Source organism: Suillus discolor, assembly GCF_016758755.1.
Source record: "Suillus discolor strain FC423 chromosome Unknown F5147scaffold_7, whole genome shotgun sequence".
NCBI lineage: Eukaryota > Fungi > Basidiomycota > Agaricomycetes > Boletales > Suillaceae > Suillus > Suillus discolor.
In genome coordinates, this window is record NW_024541254.1 from 1,034,857 (window position 1) to 1,053,626 (window position 18,770).

The following is an 18,770-nucleotide window of genomic DNA, read 5'->3' on the forward strand; positions in this document are numbered from 1 at the left end:
GTAAAGACAACGTGCGGCGCTTAGATCGCGCTGTTTCATTTATTGTTTACCATAAATGGAAGGTATGTTCGAGTTTGTTGCCGAGGTCGCCGAGTCGCCGACCACACATACACATCCACTCCTCCTAGCCATTTATCACATTATAAACCAAAGCCTATCCTTTCTCATCTATTCCATTTCGCGCTTATTCTTGAATTGAATGGCACAAACCGTACAGAAGCGCAAGAGACCGACTGGTGCCACACAAGAAGATAGTTCAGAAGAACCCGGGCCCTCCAAGCGGCCCAAACACCCAACAGCGCGTAAGAGCACTGGTAGGGAGAAACCCGCTCCTGCTTCTGCAAGAGGTGGCAAAATACGAGGTACGTACGCGTCCAGTCGCGTCCATACGCGTCTTAACCTCACCTGTACAGCCTCGAACGCAGGCGCAGAGGACGAGCGGGATCAACAGCGGAAGAAACGTCGTTATCGCCCTGGCACTCTCGCATTACGCGAAATCCGGAAGTATCAACGGAGCACAGACTTGCTGTTGCGCAGGCTTCCTTTCTCGCGCGTGGTATGTTTTTCATTGTGTTTCAGCCTAGGTGTGCTGAATGAGGGCTCCAGGTACGTGAAATCGCGATGGATATGATGACAGACACGAATTACGAGAGAGGGGAGACTGGACTAAGGTGGCAGAGCTCAGCAATCATGGCTTTACAAGAAGCTACTGAGGCATTCTTGGTTCATTTGTTCGAGGACGCGTACGTCCCACTCTTGTGTCTCTTGAGTCTATCTTAACAGTGGTACAGTAATTTGTGTGCAATACACGCCAAACGCGTAACAATCATGCAGCGCGACATTCAGCTTGCTCGAAGAATAAGGGGGCCGTGGGGTGGTTTGGGGTAGGGGTTGATTGTTGATATTTATACAATTATTTGCGTCCACTACGAAGGCATTTAAGTTTATGCATCGCACTCATTATAATGACGAGCATTTCCTACTGAGAACGATGTGCATTGTACATGAATTAGATGAAGTGAAAACATGAAGTTGGACACGGCCAAGAGCATATCGAGAACATATGCCCGCAGTACCGCGTAGAATGAATGCTAGAAGATTAATAATGATACGATGCGCTCGTATAGTGGGCATAAGAGTACGATTGAACCTAAACAATAGAACTGTGTTGCGATGATTCCGATGTAAGATGAGTATTTATGCCGTTATGTAAATGAGCGTGACGCCAAAGATAGGGTCCTGATGCGGTATTAACAGGTCCGTGATTAAATGTCCTGCATGTGCTATGGGTATACACTTTGATGCCGACTTGGCGTCGAGCGGGTTTGGGACGTCGAAACTGGCCTTCCAGGTGCAGTGTGAGCGTGCACTAATGCAGGTGGCTGATGGGAACGATGAAGGCCACTGCTATGGGAAGAGTGTGCAGCTTGGGAAAACCTTCTGTCCCGCAGATCTGTTTGGCTTCCGTACTTTCGATCAGCTGTAGCATTACTACTACTCGGGTGCCCGCGTGTATCATCGCTGGCACGCCGCTGGTGCTTAGGAAAGTGCCCGGGAGAATTAGAGGCAGCGCGAGATTTATGGTGGACGCCTTCTACGCTATGAGTCGAGAAGCTGTTTTGTCGTGGAGACGAGGGAACTTGACCATGGGAAGGGTACGGTTGCGGGTGCGGTTGCGGTCCGAACTGATTCATCATGCCAAACTGGTTCATCATGAAAGCAGGGGAAGGGGGAAGTAAAGGGTCCAAGGAATAGAATGGCATGGTCATCATGGGAGAGATGGGAAGCGGCGAGATTGGTTGAACGGGAAAAGGCGAAACAGGCATGTTGCCCCAAGGGTTATATGGTAGAAGCGACGCGCGTGGATTCGACAACGGCAACGAATATTGCTTTGACGGGTCAAATGCAACAGAGGTGCGTTTGCTAATACGTCGCCCATCCCGACCTCGTGCATCTTCTGATGAGGTGGTGTGAGTTGAGTAGACGGATGGAGGCCCTGAGAAGCTATGCTGGCTCCCTGGGGTAGCAGGCATCGAGCTGGCAGGAGAACCATCGCCAGGCGAGAGATTTGAAGAAGAGACCTTGAGATCCGTTGTTCGTTGGCGCGTTGATAGTAACCCAGACGGGTGAGCGCCGCGGGATGCAGATCTATCACGTTCTATGTCCCGAACCAGGGAGGACGAAGAGGAGATATGGCCAGCTCTAGAGGCTTCTCGGCGGGCCCGCGAAGCCTGTAACTCCGAGGCGTAATTCTGGTGTCGTCTTTCTTCCTCTATTTTCTTCTTGTGGAGTTCACGAGCCTTGTGCTCCCCTTCCTGCTCTCTCATCTGTGCTTCCCACAACCGGCGTTCTTCCTCCCGCAAACGGTGTTCTTCCTCACGCGCGCGCCTGACATCCTGCGCACGCTGTCCCGCTTCCAATTCTCGCTTCTCACGTTCTTCACGAAGAAACCTGGCTTTCTCCTCGCGCCTTTTCTTGATACGTAGGACATAACCCAAGGGGATTTGATCGTCCTTGCCATCTTCCGCGAACCTGACACCTCGTTTGACAGCGGGTCTAGGGGTAGGCTCTGTTGCGTTGAGATTGCTAGTTTCCTTTTTAGATTCGTCCGGTGAGTCAACTGCAAGCGTAAGGGGCGAGAATTCAAAGTCTGCGACGGCAACGGAAAGGGTGGGTTTTTCCGTCGATGGCAATGCGACTGCGGCAGCCCCTGCAAGAATGATGAACTAAAGGCACGAACAGTAAATTACTATTACTAAAGCTTACCAGAGGTAGGTAGAAACGGCTGAGGCTGAGGCTCTGGAGACGGATCGAAGCCATCATCAATGTCGGATAGTAAACCCGCCAGTATTTGCAACGGCTCCGATAATTCGAGAGCCGCGACACCAAGCTGTGACCCAGAGATGCCAGAGGTGACTATTTCACCGGAAGGTCCTTGGCGAGTCCAGACAAGAACTCGGTCTTCGTAACAAGGGCGAGCCGCCCAATTGCCGAGACCTTCGCTGTTTCTCCTTAAGAACTGTGCCTTCGGCCAAGTGTCGACATCGGGATTGTATGCCGGTGCTTCTTTCAGAGCCACGGACCGACTACCAAGGGGTGCCAGACGGCGCTCCTCTGCGGGGGAGAGGGACTCCAGCCTGCTCAAGAGTAGTGCTTTGTGCATCTTGGATTCCAGGGTGTCTCGGCGACGAACATGTCCCACACGAAGACAGGAACGGGGGAAGGGTGTGTTGTGGGGAATATCCAAAAGAGGAGGGCAAGAAGGGCGATCACTGTCAACCGAGCTGTTGAGAATAATTACGCTCATACTCTTTCGTGCCTGGGTAATAGATTGTGAAAAGTTCTGAATGGGAGGATCCTGAGGATGATCTGCTTCAGATTCAGATTCAGATGACGTATCATCCGTTTCATTCGATGTCGGTTTCGGTGGAGGACGTAATGCGATCTCTGTCGTCGGGAAAGGCGGTAGCCAAGCTGATTTCGTACCTCCTTCAACTCTGTCCAGGTTTTTCGCCCCTAACCATGATTTCCAGCTACCTTTCTGGCTGGGCATGCGTATGCGGGGCAGCTCTTCATCGTCAGGAGTACGCAACTCCGCAGAGCCGGAGGATGTTGAGGAGGAAGAACCGCTAGTGACGAGCTGTGTGGGTACTGCTTTTCGAGAAAGCGAGTTAAACATTCTAGTCTTCCGTTTCGTAGCTTCTTGTGGGGGAGGGTCGATGTTGTTGGACGACGGTGCATCAGGCTTGTCAGCACGTCTCGCAAAGAAGACAGAGGACATGCGACGCATGCTGGTCGTGGTTGGAAATGTAAAGAGCGAGGATATGCAAAAGAAGGCGACGCTAAACGCTTTAGAGCATTACAAATGGGACTGGAAGTTAATGATGTGATTCAATGGTTGAATTACTGCAGATGGAATAACCCGAATTAGCACGTTTAGCGGCGTCTCTCACCCTAGTCGGCTACTTATATAGTTTGGACTTGAGAAATCACTGGTTTCCCAATGTGAACCGAGAAGTGCGCTATTGTTGACACTGGATTTTCAAGGATCCCGTATGTAAACACATGCAGCTTTATACACTTCCCTCACACGAAGATCAAAGGTGCCTGACAGTTCCGTTGGGTTCGTGTGAATCGACCCTGGGTGCAGAGAAGCCTGAGTATTGATCATCGTTAATTACCCTGCTGACGACAGAATAGTTGGTGCCACGAGGCGTGCAAGTTAAAGCAAACCTGATCACGTATATGACGCCCGCTATTTTTGGTGACGGCTCAGCGTCTGCCCTCAATCCTTCATGCCATCGAACAGCCTCTCTCTTTCTGACTCTTCCTTCTCTCGTCTTCGCTCCTTGTAATACCATCGCCGGAGTCGCCGCTCAAAGCGCTCAACTACCTCACACAAATAATCATCGCTAACACCAACCCATTTAGCTGATCTCGTTATGATGAGCGCCTGCTCTTCTGAGAGGTTTCCCAGGATATCGCGAGAATGGTAGATGGTATATGATTCTCCGGGTTGTAGAACAGTCGTCTCGCCAACGTTGATTTTTGTGGCTGAGAGTCCTTCGACAATGCTGTGAGGGGCTATTGCTTCCAGTCGAGCGCCTCCACTTTCAGTCGACAGTGGGAAGTAATTGTCCAGGATTTGTTGGTCTTTTCGGTATCGTATAAATAACCACGTAATCCGGTAAATGAGAATGCCTAACCTGATTCACCCCTTGGCGATTTTATCAACACCCGTTCGCAAAAGTCGAGGAACTCGTCTATAGTCGCAAGATCCATATCGCCGGTTGGCCTGGTGCCCTCTAGTTAGTTAGCCCGTGACGGAACCTTGGTGCCTGCTTCCTCACATAGAAACCTTGGAGCTAAATCGCTTCTCGTTATGCCGGTCATCCGCTTCGCTCATTCTCCTGAATGCCGATACGTAACCACGAACATCTGGAAGGGCGGATGCGGGATCCTTTATATCACGTGGGAGCCTGACCTGTGTCAACTCCATGGTTATCTCACCAAAGTGAAACAATTACCTCAGTTTTCCGTCGAGGCCGTACACAAGTTTCAGCACAACTATTGCTGTGGCCACTAGTGCTAGCTCCGGCGGAATATTATCATAAATGTGGATGTCGGGATCGCCCGGTGCGATGCGACGTAACGTAGGTGACAAACTGGGATGAAGTGTTAACGGCAGCGACAGAATATAACCGAGTCTCTTTGCGAGCCCGTACAATGTGGCTGAAGAAGGGTATTCATTACAAGTATAATTCAAAACTTCGGGGGAACATACGAGTGCCTCCAAGACATTGCTGCACAACCCGCCACAAGACAGGCGACGCGTTGAGCTCTGGTGTGAACACGCCATAATTCGCGTACATGAGCTTTGCTAAGCGAGAGGCGAAGCGGTGGATGTAAAACGTGCTTGGGGCAAACTGTAAACGTGCTTGCGATTAGTTCGGTTGCGTAGAAAATCCGATTGTAATTACATGAGGAGAGAGCGCGCGAACAGCGTGCTTGGTCAAATGACAGGTCATATCGGACGAGAGGAGGCGAAGAAAATCCAAATAAGGAAGTTCGTAAGATTCAATGACACTAAATTATGGGTCATTGTAAGACAAAAGGGCATACGAGCCACGACTTACTCAATGAAATCCTTGTACATCACAGGTAAGCGCATGGTCCAACATGCGACCACGAGAACAGCGATACAGTTGACAGGGCGGTCATATGTACTGACAAATCGGTAATTCGACTGGACGCCTTGTTTTTGAGAGGTATGGTCCTTTTCTTCGTCAGAGGAGCTTAGTTCGGAATTTTCACGCAGAAGCTCTGCAAGCTCTGGGTCTTCCTCTTCACTGCTAGAGGATGACGACTGGGGATCGTCGTCTTCGGACCTAGACTCTTTGGGGTTATCTAATGACGGTTTTGTGTCACCGGTGTCGGAGTCACTGCCCCTCTGCTCCCGCATGTGGTGGTATGGTTCCGCAGGGGGTGGTCTTGGCAGAAGAGTCAAATGTAATCCCCATATATCTCTGCATACAGTCTGGGCCAATGAAGTGACGTCCTCCGAATGACCGAAGGACACTAACCTCAAACTCGGGGGGTAGGTCCCAAAGTGCGATCAATGCTGCGATCTGCTTCCGCAGCACGAGCTGCAAACATTGATAATAGTGAAAGCGAGCACGTTCGCCGTGATAGACTATTTTAGATTCGCTGAACGTTCGCATTAAGAGGGTCTTTGAATCACTCACGCTTAGGATCGGCTCTGCTCTGCCTCGCCCTCTTCTTACGACCCGACTTGAGAATGCGCTTCCTCATGGTGTAATTACCTAGATCCTGTGTTTCGCCTGATTCATTTCTGAAGTTCTATCTAATGTGTTAACTTCTGGAGCACTCGTGCCAAGTGATAAGAAGTCGCACTCGCCTGTATGACATGCCCTTCGCTGCATGCAACAAGGCCGCTCGAAGAGTCCTTGTGCCATTGCTTCGACCCACAGAAGGGACATTTGCGTCGTGGTGCCATGACTGATGGAAATGTTACGCTACAAAGAAGCAAACGCCCACGTGACAGTATATCCGGACACGTTTGGGATTACTTCTGTCTTCTTAGTTCCGACTTTTCAAGTTCGCCCTACACATTTAGTCTTTCTGCGCGCTCGCGACCGCAGTAGGACGTGGCCGTGACAGTCGCAGATGAAGCTTTTCGTCTTTGTCGCATTTCTTGCTGTGCTGGTCACCGTAGTTTCAGCGTGAGTATCATCTTCTACGTGTACACGACTGCATTCTCTGACTCGAAACGCGTTTTATACTTTTTTTTATCTTTGCCGCAAGCAGATGGACCAAAGTAAGCTAGATCATTACCCATCTCAATACAAGACCTCATGCAGACAGGAAGGAAGACCATGAGATATTTGATCTTGTCACTGCTCTTGAAGTATCTGAGGGTGTGTCCTAATTACTGTCTAGTGCTTAGTTACAGCAAATTGAGATTCTGCCCCCGTAGGCAAGGGCACCACGTTCTACTCTTGGCTGGACGTGCCTTCAACAGCGACCCTTGTGGAGATTAATAAGGCGTACAGGAAAAAAAGCATGCAGCTCCAGTTGAGTCACCAGTCCCGTGTTATATGACATTGGTTGCTAAGTGTATATTTAGTCCTGACAAAAACCCTGGTGTGAAAGGCATCCATGAAAGGTTTGCGCGTCTGGGAGTTATTGCGACCATTTTGAAAAATCCCGAGGAACGTAAGCGGTAGGTGGACTCCACTCAGACTTCCTTCGAGTTCCGAATGTTAATTTGATTGTCCACAGATACGACTTTTTCTACAAAAATGGTGTACCGAAGTGGAGAGGGTCGGGCTATTACTATGCACGGTTCAGGCCAGGCCTAGGGGTATTTCATCATTTTTTTGCTTGGATGCGAGGCCCGGAATTCATTTTTGAATTCTAGACTGTCCTGGTATTCCTCACCATCCTTACATCTGGACTTCAATATCTCGTGCAGACATTGAATTACAAACGGGACCTGATGCGCATTGAGCTGGCAATACGGGATGCCCGACTTGCGGCTTGGGGCCCAAAGATGGAACCACTCCAAGGAAAACGGAAGGTAGGATTGTCTTCTGAACGTGTGATTTATAAATCCGGATATACTTTCGCTTACAGGTTAAGGTCAACCTTGGTGGTGGCCCTCGTCAAGACGGAGATGGTAATATTATTCCCGGAAAAATGCTTGATATGGTCGTAGAACAAGACAACGTATTCATTGTACGTGAAGTGCCGATATTACTCTGCGAAGGATGATACTAACTTATCAATTGAATAGCTGGATCCCTCAGGGAGTCTGCACCTTCTGGATACAAGTTCGGCTACTCCTGCGGCTATTTCAAGAACATGGTTCATCGAGCTATTGATCAGCAGTATTCGTAAATTCTCCTACTCCAAAGAAAGCTCCGGAAACGACGTGGATAACGAGCCAAGTGCGCCCACTGTTGATAGACCTGACTCTCCTGTGAGTGGAGCAAGCGAGGGTGAAGAACCTCGGCAGGCAGGATATACTGCAGCAGTAAAAGCTGGTGGGAGAAGAAGAAAGGCAACGAGGAAGCGATGACCATATGTCCTGGAGTTCTTCGGTACACTAGAGATTTAGCCTGACGGTTGTGGTATATGGTACTTGCCTTGCTAATTACAGATTAGATGGGATGTTTTCATTGACCCCATGGTCAAAGATCATGCGGACCTTGTTTAGACATGTAGCTCCATAGTTACTGTTGATCCTTTGCGCCACCACTGTTGGCAGGTGACCATTACATGCAACTCGACGTCGCAGGGTGGCGTAGCAGATTGTGATCGACAGTTGTTCACGGCAGATGAATGATGAGATTTGAAACGCGAAGGTTTACGGATCGATGAACCGGTTCTCCGACCTCGTCTGGAACATCAAACTTCGAAATTCGAACTTTCATATATAAAACAAGTGAGCTCCAACATTAGAAATTCTCGCAGACCAGTAATACTAGGCTACATGGTGAGCAGAACTCGGCAGGACACCGAAAAACACGCAAACCAAAATGAGGTTCCAGCGGATCGCCAAATATTACTGTTGTCAAGCAGGTCTTTGACTGCTTTTTTGGTCGATTGGATATAAAAGCATGGCATTGATGCAGGGTGATATAATGGCAAAGACATTGCTCCGGGTTGAGCACAAGGCAAGGCGGAAGCTGAACGCCGCTGCCATACACAGCAAGTTCTATTGGATCCAATTGGAGCATCATTGTCGGCCGATGGGGAGAAGCTCACATGTTCCTGCGGAGCTGCGAAAAGCCTTGGCCATTCAGACATGTGAGGTCTAGTGAGAGAAACGGGCCGATTCGCGAACATCGGACGCGGAGGAGGCAGTACTAGTACATCTGGCCAGGACATTGACATGGATGTCATGCGTAGATCCGAAATCATACTGCAGGGTCGAAATAATACTTTAATGATTCTTTCAAATAACGCACGAAGCAGTGCAGATGACTACATGTAATTTCTTATCATCCAATCAGTCCCAGGTGCCTCGGTAAACAATTGTCAACAAATGGGGTACTGACCTCTCCATTTAAAGCGCCCTTGACTCCTCTCGTTCAGACTGTCATCACAGATCATATCCTTTGAAATGGCCTATCAGTACCACAACGACCTCCTTGCTCCTTACCTTGCTTTGCCCCAGGGCGACAAGGTCCAAGCTGAGTGTGAGTTCCTTCTGCTCTCTTATCGATTTCAGAAGAAGTTTTCTGATCCAAATCTCAATCTACAGACGTTTGGATTGATGGCGATGGCGGTCTTCGTTCAAAGACCACGGTCGGTCATCGCGAATCATTGTCGATCTAGTAATATATATTGATATTCCAATTCCAGACTGTGAGCAAGAAGGTCACTGATATTGGCCAGCTGCGCATCTGGGATTTCGATGGTTCATCCACAAACCAAGCCCCAGGCAGTGACTCAGACGTCTATCTCCGTCCCGCCGCTATTTTCAAGGATCCTTTCCGAGGTGGTGACAACATACTTGTTCTTGCCGAGACTTACAACAATGACGGCACCCCCAACCGAACCAACTACCGCCACCACACTAAGAAGGTCATGGATCTCGCAAAGGACGCCGCTCCCTGGTTTGGTCTTGAGCAAGAATATACCCTTTTCGATGCAGATGGCTCGCCATTCGGCTGGCCAAAGGGTGGTTTCCCCGGACCCCAAGGCCCGTACTACTGCGGTGCAGGTACGCTTCTTTTAGCCGCCCAGATGTTCTCATCGTTAATTTCGCTTCGTTTTTAAGGAACTGGCAAGGTTATTGCTCGTGACCTCATCGAGGCTCACTACCGTGCCTGCCTGTACTCCGGCGTGAACATCAGTGGTATCAACGCTGAAGTCATGCCCTCCCAATGGGAGTTCCAAGTTGGCCCTTGCGAGGGTATCTCCATGGGTGACCATCTCTGGATGGCTCGTTACCTGCTCGTCCGCATTGCCGAGCAGTGGGGTGTCAAGGTCTCCTTCCACCCTAAGCCTCTTGCAGGGGACTGGAACGGTGCTGGTTGCCACAGCAACTACAGCACCAAGGCCATGCGTGAGCCTGGAGGTATGAAGTACATTGATGAGGCCATCGAGAAACTTTCAAAGAGACATGCTGAGCACATCGCCGTCTACGGCGAGGACAATGACCTCCGTCTCACTGGCCGTCATGAGACTGGCCACATCGGAGACTTCAGTTCTGGTGTTGCTAACCGTGGTGCTTCCATCCGGGTGCCAAGGCACGTTGCTGCCCAGGGTTACGGATACCTAGAGGACCGTCGCCCGGCTTCCAACGTTGGTCAGTATATCATCTTTTTGCTCGTTTGTCCCATTATTAACTTGTATTTTTCTGAATTAGACCCATACCGCGTGACTGGAATTATCGTAGAGACCACTCTTCTTGACAAGTAGAAGTTTTTTTTTTCGCTGTACTTTACTACATCTGTTTTTGTTGGGACGCAGTCGAACCAAAAAGGCCTGTATGGAATCAGTAATAATTTGTTCCGGTGCTTATGCGATGTGCACTATCAATGGCTGCTTTTTACCTCGGGAATACCGCAGCTTAGTATTAACTTAGGTGCGTTACTAATGGAATGACTTCGCTCCGCGGAAACAAACAGCTGTTTATTCTGAGTAAGACTAGTCGACTAGTCAACCCTTGCACATCTCACGCTATGAATATTATCCAACCAAGTATCATCAGGGTGTTAATGTGCCGCCATTCTTAGGCACTTGTGGCACGCTGGAGCTTGGAAGGGTAAATCATGCATAACAACGACGGTCCATTTTACATCGAATATTTATAGTCTGGTTACAGAACCTACGCAGGTAGCTACAGGTAACACGCTAGTGGTTGAATTTATTTATTTCGTTTGTTTGGTGTTGTTAGGATCGAAAGGTCTTGAAGCTTGATTGCTTAACTCGGTCAGTCCCAAACGCTATCGCACTAAGAGATTAGCAATGTTATGGATCCACAAGACAGAAAATTAACTCTACCTGCCTTTCTCAAAGTCCTCACGAGCAACAATGTGCCTGTACCCAAAGCAATGGCGGTGGCCAGCAAAGTGTTCGTCTGCTCAATTAGCAAGTCTGGTTGAATAACTGTGATCTCAGGTACAAGGAATCCAATACGGCTAGCCTCCTTGCACAACTTACAGATCTGAAGCTAAAAGTCAGTGGCGTGGAAGATAAAGAAACGCGGAAACTCGTGCTAGCTGCGATTCACAAGGCGGGGTACATTGCGCAGCCCTCGCGGCCGGGTTCGGAACCGAAACCAAAAAGTGACAGATCCACGAGTTTTGATGGACAGCCCGTAGCAGGTCCGTCTGAACCGAGGGTTACGAATACAGTGCAGGTCGTGGTGAGTCCACGTTCTGTTGCATAATTGCGTGCTAAATTACATAGACCACGCCAGTCAAGCGGAAGCGGAAGCGGGATGATGACTTACTAAACGAGCTCCTTCCAGACGGACCTCCAGATGAAGCTGCTGCGTACGGCAGCTTGGAGTTTAATGAGGTATTAGATGAGGCGGTACGGTTCAGCTCTCCGCTCGTTCGATCAGACGTGCTCAGCACGTGTCTTTTTAGGTTCTCAAGACGAAGTTTACAGTTGTGAATCGTGCGCCATTGATGACAGCCTGGGCAACTGTAGTTGCGGAGCGCTTAGGATTTGAGCGGGAGGAAGCGCTTAGCATTGGTACGTACCAGCCAGTTGGCATGGTGGATGCACTCAAACGTCACAAAGCTTCCGTTTATACTGAAATGAATGCGATATCAAAGGGCGTGTCCTTAGGTCTCTTTGACAAATCACGTGAGAAAGAGATAGAACCTATCAAGGATAGCACACAACCTTATGTCGACTTACTAGGAAGAAGGTACGTTTCTTGGCAGGTCTTGGCGTCTTTTACTACTGACACCGTGATTGTTGATAGAATGTACGTCCATCTGTCTGTCTATGTACACGTTCTAACGTTCTGTGGCCATTTTGCCAGACCCCTGTATCGGACACAGAATGAGACATGGCGTGCTCTGGACAACACCTCGCCGGCTCTCCCCAGCACAGCATTTTCGTATATATCTCGTGCATTTCGACAGACGACTCCGTACGTCATTGGTGCCCTTCGATTGTTGGCCGAAAGCTTTTCACCCCCAGAGCTCAATAACAAAGGTTTTGGATTGTATGCCGAATTCAGACCCGATGTAGATGGGTGGGGTAAGCGTGGCGAAGTGCGCTGCGAACAAATTCTATCACTCCGCAAGAAGGACAGAAGCACTGTCGCTGAGACCGCTGTGAAAAGCGACGTTGTAAAGCTGGAAGTCAGTCATGATTCGAGACCAGCTCAAGGTGCGGGTGGGATACAATCTGGTACGTCGGAAGGACCGGAACACAAGAAAGCACGAACGATGACCCTGGAGGAGTACGAAGCTGCATTGGATCAGGATGACACGTTTAATGATGTAGACCTGAACTTTGAATTTTAATTCAGCAATGAATCTGATTCAATTCGGATTACCACAACGACATGTTGCCGTCACAGAGCATCGGCAGAACACTTCTGTATTCAACAAGTCCCCTTCTTGGCGGTGTCCAGAACACCGATGCCATCGACTGCATCATTGGGTATAATGCGATGTTGATCTGTTTTCATCATGATTGCACTACCATTACCATATTTTCGACATTACAGCACAATGACGATGGTGATGGTGCGTCTAGAAGGCGACTGTTTCATGGACAGAGGACTTTGGAAGAGTAAAGCGACGCGCTATACTCTGCGTTGAAGGGTTCGCAGTGGCAGCCTAGATGGCAGGGGTAAGGCATCTGTTTGTGGCATTTTCCAATTATGTTGTGCATTTCCGACTTTTCTGGTGGCGTGTCGATAAAATTATTGGTCTCGGATGAGCTGCGATGCTCCCTTGGTCATCTCTTGCAATCAGCATCGACATACTGGGTGTGTCGCCTTACACACATTGTGCTGTCTTCTTCTGACCAGCTGCATACAACAAATGTCCCGAGAATATCAGTGATAGATGCAGTGAGTATTTTACTTTGATATCTGCGTTCCCGTCCAGTAAACTGTACTCTGATGTAGGGGATTCTTAAGCAGCTCGTCAATTCAATATAATGACTGCCACAGCTGTGGGTTTGTTCGCAGTGTGTGATCCTCCGAGGTTGATCGCAAACTGTATTTATTAGGCCATATTATGTACGTCGTACTATATTGAGTGTGGTCGTAGCTGTGATACTGAGCGGTGGGTTACACAGCTGCGATACTTCCGTTTAACTAAAACATCACGCAAGGCATCGTGATCACTCGGTCCCCCTCAAAGTCACGGTGTCAATGAAAACTCACGCAGCCTACCGTGACTTTGCGAGGTGATAGGCTCCTTGGGTTGTCTCCAGTGATATCGACGGTATGCAGACCTGTGACTATCCTCTACATGTTACCATGGTTTATGATTTCTATAGGACTTATATTCGCCGAGCGTTCAGATTTATATTGTGTTGGTTGGCTCTTTTGGCTCGTGCAGAAGTTTTGTGCTGGAACCACGCCTGATCCTTAGCCTTCGCGAATGTGAACGTTAAGCTCGTAGTCGACTCCGATGCAGAGGCCGAGATGACTTCAATTGTTTTCCAGGAGCAGGCCGCCCGCCATGTGCACGATGCACATGTAATAGTGTGTAGCACGAGAAATTTTTGATATGACGAGCTTTTCTTGAGCACACCCTACAGTAGGGGGCGGCCGGGAAAAGTTTTGTCGTGGTATGTGATATATGATTAGTTATCTGGTGTCAAAGTCATCATGCATCAGGAAAGAAGTAATCGATTCCTGTTGCAACAGTATGTGAACAAAGCCCCATCATGCTCGAATATTTCTATGGACGATGAGGTCGCTTCAAGCTGGCATATCCGATGTATAAATTTATTGGCAGAGTGAGGTATAATATTGCTAGGAAAATATACTGGTTTGTAGGCTCGACGGTGCCAAGACATTACGATCTCCGGTCACCGGCTACCGTCATGATCATGGGGCAATACTCAGGCCCAGGCTCAGGCTCGTCTGTTACTATGTGGTTCTCGTGGTCCTGTCGAATGCCAGGGGCAACACAAATTAACAAAAAGAATTTTGGGCCCAACCGGGAATTGAACCCGGGACCACCCGCAGCTTCAACACCTTGTGTTGGGGATTGCTCCCGAAGCGGGTATCATACTACTAGACCATTGGGCCTTGGGTTAGGGCCCGCCATTGACTCATATGACCACAAGGAGAGAATTCGGTTCATTCTCCGACAATGAGTGCACAATTGTCCCCTCAGTCTTTCATCTCGAGTGAAGACTCGGACGACATTATAACAAGCAGCTGGAACCTTGCGGTCACGAAGTTTGTTGTGCACGAACATGCGAAGACCTACCCCTGAATCTCAGTGTCTGGACATAGGCCGCCACACAGGAACTACGGGACACATGGGAGGGAGGTTCCGTGCAATTATCGCCCATCCTCTGCGACAAGCCGACCATCGCGACTCGAGGAGACAGACATGCAATACGCCTTCATCAGTGATCACCGAGGTGCACATTGATATCGTTCAGCCACTGCTCATAAAGGTGAAGTCTGCGGTGGAAGGCGCAAGTGGAATATGATCTAGTGTACAGAGGAAAGCACAGACGAACAGTATATATGAAGCGACTTGAACACTGGACTGGGACATAATGATATCACACTGATGAACTCAACATTGAATATTGAATACTATATAACAGCCATGAATATGATCCATTAATGCACCATCCATAGCATAAATGAGTGTTTTGAAAACCGTACAAGACGGCTGCGCAGCCTATCTACATCTAGTACCACATCTATATAGCATATCGTCAGTCGACCCCGCGTCCCGCACCTGTTGCGTGGTACAAAGATTACAAAGACAACTTAAAGTTTTTTGATGATAGCATTGGTGAATTCCGATGTCGTTGCCGCACCTGCAGATGAAGCAATGGGAAAACGAGTCTCGATAGGTCACGGGGTATTACTCACCACCCATATCTGCAGTCCTGACCTCTCCGGCGTTAATGACATCGAAGGTCGCGCTTGCAATACTGTTGGCGATGGAATCGAGACTGCGGGAGGAGAGTGTAAGAATTATGAGAACAAGGCCATGCCGGAAAACATACCCAAGATGTCTGAGCATCATGGTGGCACTCAAAACCATAGCAGTAGGGTTGGCACGGTTGGTGCCCATGATGTCTGATGCAACGTGTCTACATCCAGGCTCGAAGAGGGCATAGTCCTGAATAAATATTAGTACCCGGTGGAGCCAAATCCAAGTGTGCGACATACACGGCCGATGTTGCATCCTGGAACAATACCAGGTCCGCCGACAAGTGCGGCGCCAATGTTAGAAATGATGGCACCGTACAAATTGGGCATGACCATGACATCGAACTGGCCAGGTTTGGCTACCAGTTGCATGGATCTAGGTGGTATTAGCCGACCGGAGCGGAAAGGGGAGAGAGGCCTTACGTGTTGTCGATAATCATATCATTGGACACGATGCCTAGAGATTTGTACTCCTCCGCAATTCGACGGAAGGTGTTCAAGAATAGACCATCACCAAGCTTCATGATGTTGGCCTTGTGTACACAAGTCACTTTCTACAAATGAGTGCTTGTCAGCACAGCTCAAACCAGAAATGAACGTCACAACCAACCTTGCGGTTGTTCTTGAGGGCAAAGTCAAAAGCGAAGCGCGTGATACGCTCCGCCTTGGCCCTTGTGGAAACTTTCAGACTTTCCACTACACCAGGATAACTCTGGTGCTCCAAGCCAGAGTATTCACCCTCGGTGTTTTCACGAATAATAGCAAAGTCGACGTTGGAGTGGCGTGTGGGGAATCCAGGGAGAGACTTGCACATCACAACAGATGCATAAATGTCGAGCTGTTGACGCATGGCGACGTTCCATGAGATATGACCGGTTTGAGAGATTGGCGTGAAGAGAATACCTATGACGACAAAGATGAATGTTGTTTCTTTGTGTCTGTGACTCAGTAGAAAGAATAACTTACCCTTGAGACCAACTCTGTTGCGCTTGAGACTTTCCATTGCCTGCTTGAAAAGATCCTCCCCTGCCGAAGATACACCGGAGACATCATACTGCTCCCACTCGATGGGCGCATTCACATGCTCGAAGATCTCCTTGACAGAGTCTGTGATTTCACCGCCGATACCGTCACCGGGTATGAGGGTAACCTGAATACGCTCGATACCAGCACTATATCCAAGGGTAAATCCACGCACCGTATATACGCCGCCGTACTTGGTCGGTAGCTGATGATAGTATCGATACGATAAGTTCGGTAACGCTATTCGGTTGGGCGTGGAACTTACTCTTTGCGTGACTTTTGGAAAACCAGCCGAAAGAGTGGTTATAGTTCGCTTGAAAAAAAAGGTGAACATCACGCCATCTCATAAATGCAATTACCTACCGATTGCTGAAGAGTAGGGCGGGCCACCGCCGACAGAGCGTTGCGGAACATTACTTACAGATGTTGTGGAATGAAGGAAAGAAACGGAGAGTTGTCGTACAGTTAACGGGTCGGTTAGTTTTGGTTTTAGACATAAATTGTAGGAAAAATATGAAGAGAGGCGCCGCGCCGTGTAATCGGTTCACTTCATTTATTTCAATTCCGCGTTTGTCCGTGCCAAAATTGCTCCCATTTCACTCACTCTCTCTCCCTCACAAGTCCTGCTCCCTTAGTTTCCTTTCCAAAAGGCTCAATGGCTGCCGCCCGTACTGCTTTCTCTCGTGTTGCTCCTGCTATCGCAAATGTTCGTGCACGTCCTTCACTGGCTCTAAAACGTGCTGCTTTCGCTCGCGGATATGCGACAGCAAGTGAAAACTCGGTAGGAGTTGCGCGTCATTCTCATGTATCATGCCAATTCTGAATCATTTCGTAGATGACAGTCCGTGACGCACTCAATGTTGCCATGGAAGAGGAGATGGTGCGCGACGAGAACGTCTTCATTCTCGGTGAAGAGGTAGCTCGCTACAATGGTGCCTACAAGGTCACCAAAGGTCTTCTTGACAAGTTCGGCGAGAAGCGTGTCGTTGATACTCCCATCACTGAGATGGGTTTCGCTGGTATTGCTGTTGGGGCTGCACTCTCAGGTCTACGACCAGTGTAATACATTCTTTTCCTTCTGGCGTGCTTTTCTCATTATTTTGCTTAAAGATGCGAATTCATGACCTTCAACTTCGCCATGCAAGCCATTGACCAGATTGTCAACTCTGCTGGAAAGACTTACTACATGTCCGGTGGAAATGTACCCTGTCCCGTTGTCTTCCGTGGCCCCAACGGTGCTGCCTCTGGTGTCGGTGCCCAGCACTCCCAAGACTATGCAGCTTGGTATGGCTCAATCCCCGGTCTCAAGGTTGTCAGCCCTTGGAGCGCAGAGGATTGTAAGGGTCTTCTCAAGGTTCTTATTTTCTACAGTTCCCCGTCTGTGTGGCTAACAACTCTAATAGGCTGCTATTCGAGATCCTAACCCAGTCGTATTCCTCGAGAATGAGATGATGTACGGTATTACCTTCCCCATGTCTTCAGAAGCCATGTCAGACAACTTCACCATTCCCATCGGCAAGGCAAAGGTCGAGCGTGAAGGAACCGATGTCACTATCGTGGCACATAGCAAGATGGTCACGCACAGTCTAGAGGCCGCTGACATTTTGGCAAAGGAGGGTGTCAAGGCTGAGGTTATCAACCTCCGTAGCATCCGTCCTTTGGATATTGACACCATCAAGGCATCAGTCAAGAAGACCAACCGGTCAGGCCGTTATTTAGCTTGATGGATTGTTACTCAACTATTGCGTTACACAGTCTACTTATCGTTGAGGGTGGTTTCCCCGCCTTCGGTGTTGGTTCCGAAATCTGCGCACAGATCGTCGAGAGCGAAGCCTTTGACTACCTTGATGCTCCAGTTGAGCGGGTAACTGGTGCTGATGTCCCTACACCTGTACGTGTCATACCCTAACATGATTGCATACCAATACTGATACCTTTTATTAGTACGCCACCAACCTGGAGGCACTCGCATTCCCCGATACACCTCTCATCGTGAAGGTCGCCAAGCGGGCACTTTACAGGACCAACTAGGCACACTTATACTTTTGTCCACTGCATTTGCTTTCATAATTACACACTCATGGGCGTTAGTAGTCCTCTGGCCGCAATAGATATATCACCCGTCTAAATTGGACATGGTCAGACCGGCCTGCGTGCCCGGTCGGTAAAAGTTGCACTCTTGCCAAGTGGTGGGTTTAATAATTGCTCACACCATGTCACCTGTCAGTGTCATGAGTTGCTCAGCGCGGAAGGTTTGTTTCAATTGCGCCATGTGATGAACCTCCGATTTGTTCCTCAGGTGAGAGTGTTTAACGTTCAGCTATAAGGTTTCCTATTATTTCCCTATCGGGACCCGCGAGTGTAGGAACAGGCTTAAAATTTATTGGACTGTTGGTCATGCTTCTGACATCGACCATTCGGCCCCCTGAAACCTACCAACTTGCCTGCACTGTGAGCATACAAGCATCAACAAGTGCCACTGAAGGTACTAGGCATGCCCAGTAGACACTAGTGGCAGCAAACGATATATTAACAGATATATGAATATTTTATGCACTGCAAGCTGTGGGCCATACACATCATTCAGTATAAAAAATGGATGCAAGCA

At 48.9% G+C, this 18,770-nt stretch overlaps 8 protein-coding genes and 1 non-coding gene across 9 annotated transcripts; 5 read left to right on the plus strand and 4 right to left on the minus strand.

Moving 5' to 3' along the window:
• The first annotated feature begins 90 nt into the window (after nucleotides 1–90).
• F5147DRAFT_675989 (histone-fold-containing protein) lies at nucleotides 91–974 on the plus strand. Its single transcript, XM_041435979.1, has 4 exons — nucleotides 91–362; nucleotides 414–556; nucleotides 607–743; nucleotides 792–974. Exons 1-4 carry the CDS (start codon nucleotides 200–202, stop codon nucleotides 886–888), a joined length of 540 nt encoding a protein of 179 aa, XP_041297484.1. The 5' UTR covers nucleotides 91–199; the 3' UTR covers nucleotides 889–974.
• F5147DRAFT_675991 (uncharacterized protein) lies at nucleotides 975–4,031 on the minus strand. Its single transcript, XM_041435980.1, has 2 exons — nucleotides 2,767–4,031; nucleotides 975–2,710 (listed from the first exon to the last, which is right to left on the minus strand). Exons 1-2 carry the CDS (start codon nucleotides 3,788–3,790, stop codon nucleotides 1,284–1,286), a joined length of 2,451 nt encoding a protein of 816 aa, XP_041297485.1. The 5' UTR covers nucleotides 3,791–4,031; the 3' UTR covers nucleotides 975–1,283.
• Nucleotides 4,032–4,070: 39 nt separating this feature from the next.
• F5147DRAFT_675994 (uncharacterized protein) lies at nucleotides 4,071–6,577 on the minus strand. Its single transcript, XM_041435981.1, has 10 exons — nucleotides 6,419–6,577; nucleotides 6,246–6,360; nucleotides 6,084–6,193; nucleotides 5,637–6,037; nucleotides 5,481–5,586; nucleotides 5,285–5,426; nucleotides 5,028–5,232; nucleotides 4,851–4,979; nucleotides 4,707–4,795; nucleotides 4,071–4,653 (listed from the first exon to the last, which is right to left on the minus strand). The coding sequence occupies exons 1-10, from the start codon at nucleotides 6,515–6,517 to the stop codon at nucleotides 4,286–4,288; spliced, it is 1,764 nt and encodes a 587-aa protein (XP_041297486.1). The 5' UTR covers nucleotides 6,518–6,577; the 3' UTR covers nucleotides 4,071–4,285.
• On the plus strand, nucleotides 6,578–8,383 carry F5147DRAFT_675996 (DnaJ-domain-containing protein). The gene is made up of 9 exons (XM_041435982.1): nucleotides 6,578–6,743; nucleotides 6,829–6,838; nucleotides 6,890–6,938; nucleotides 6,998–7,094; nucleotides 7,148–7,243; nucleotides 7,303–7,384; nucleotides 7,442–7,600; nucleotides 7,657–7,758; nucleotides 7,817–8,383. Exons 1-9 carry the CDS (start codon nucleotides 6,688–6,690, stop codon nucleotides 8,099–8,101), a joined length of 936 nt encoding a protein of 311 aa, XP_041297487.1. The 5' UTR covers nucleotides 6,578–6,687; the 3' UTR covers nucleotides 8,102–8,383.
• A 647-nt stretch (nucleotides 8,384–9,030) lies between these two features.
• On the plus strand, nucleotides 9,031–10,661 carry F5147DRAFT_676005 (uncharacterized protein). Its single transcript, XM_041435983.1, has 5 exons — nucleotides 9,031–9,224; nucleotides 9,290–9,333; nucleotides 9,391–9,751; nucleotides 9,809–10,339; nucleotides 10,400–10,661. The coding sequence occupies exons 1-5, from the start codon at nucleotides 9,149–9,151 to the stop codon at nucleotides 10,450–10,452; spliced, it is 1,065 nt and encodes a 354-aa protein (XP_041297488.1). The 5' UTR covers nucleotides 9,031–9,148; the 3' UTR covers nucleotides 10,453–10,661.
• A 310-nt stretch (nucleotides 10,662–10,971) lies between these two features.
• F5147DRAFT_676008 (uncharacterized protein) lies at nucleotides 10,972–12,614 on the plus strand. Its single transcript, XM_041435984.1, has 6 exons — nucleotides 10,972–11,107; nucleotides 11,155–11,401; nucleotides 11,446–11,571; nucleotides 11,628–11,736; nucleotides 11,785–11,914; nucleotides 12,032–12,614. Exons 1-6 carry the CDS (start codon nucleotides 11,007–11,009, stop codon nucleotides 12,519–12,521), a joined length of 1,203 nt encoding a protein of 400 aa, XP_041297489.1. The 5' UTR covers nucleotides 10,972–11,006; the 3' UTR covers nucleotides 12,522–12,614.
• A 1,555-nt stretch (nucleotides 12,615–14,169) lies between these two features.
• On the minus strand, nucleotides 14,170–14,269 carry F5147DRAFT_t36. Its single transcript has one exon. It is a non-coding gene; the product is annotated as a tRNA-Pro (tRNA).
• Nucleotides 14,270–14,751: 482 nt separating this feature from the next.
• F5147DRAFT_676014 (uncharacterized protein) lies at nucleotides 14,752–16,675 on the minus strand. The gene is made up of 10 exons (XM_041435985.1): nucleotides 16,526–16,675; nucleotides 16,428–16,475; nucleotides 16,338–16,367; nucleotides 16,106–16,289; nucleotides 15,750–16,042; nucleotides 15,563–15,693; nucleotides 15,380–15,515; nucleotides 15,214–15,329; nucleotides 15,077–15,159; nucleotides 14,752–15,021 (listed from the first exon to the last, which is right to left on the minus strand). Exons 1-10 carry the CDS (start codon nucleotides 16,574–16,576, stop codon nucleotides 14,972–14,974), a joined length of 1,122 nt encoding a protein of 373 aa, XP_041297490.1. The 5' UTR covers nucleotides 16,577–16,675; the 3' UTR covers nucleotides 14,752–14,971.
• A 19-nt stretch (nucleotides 16,676–16,694) lies between these two features.
• F5147DRAFT_676018 (thiamine diphosphate-binding protein) lies at nucleotides 16,695–18,372 on the plus strand. The gene is made up of 5 exons (XM_041435986.1): nucleotides 16,695–17,221; nucleotides 17,273–17,516; nucleotides 17,566–17,864; nucleotides 17,918–18,053; nucleotides 18,107–18,372. Exons 1-5 carry the CDS (start codon nucleotides 16,998–17,000, stop codon nucleotides 18,191–18,193), a joined length of 990 nt encoding a protein of 329 aa, XP_041297491.1. The 5' UTR covers nucleotides 16,695–16,997; the 3' UTR covers nucleotides 18,194–18,372.
• Nucleotides 18,373–18,770: the final 398 nt, after the last annotated feature.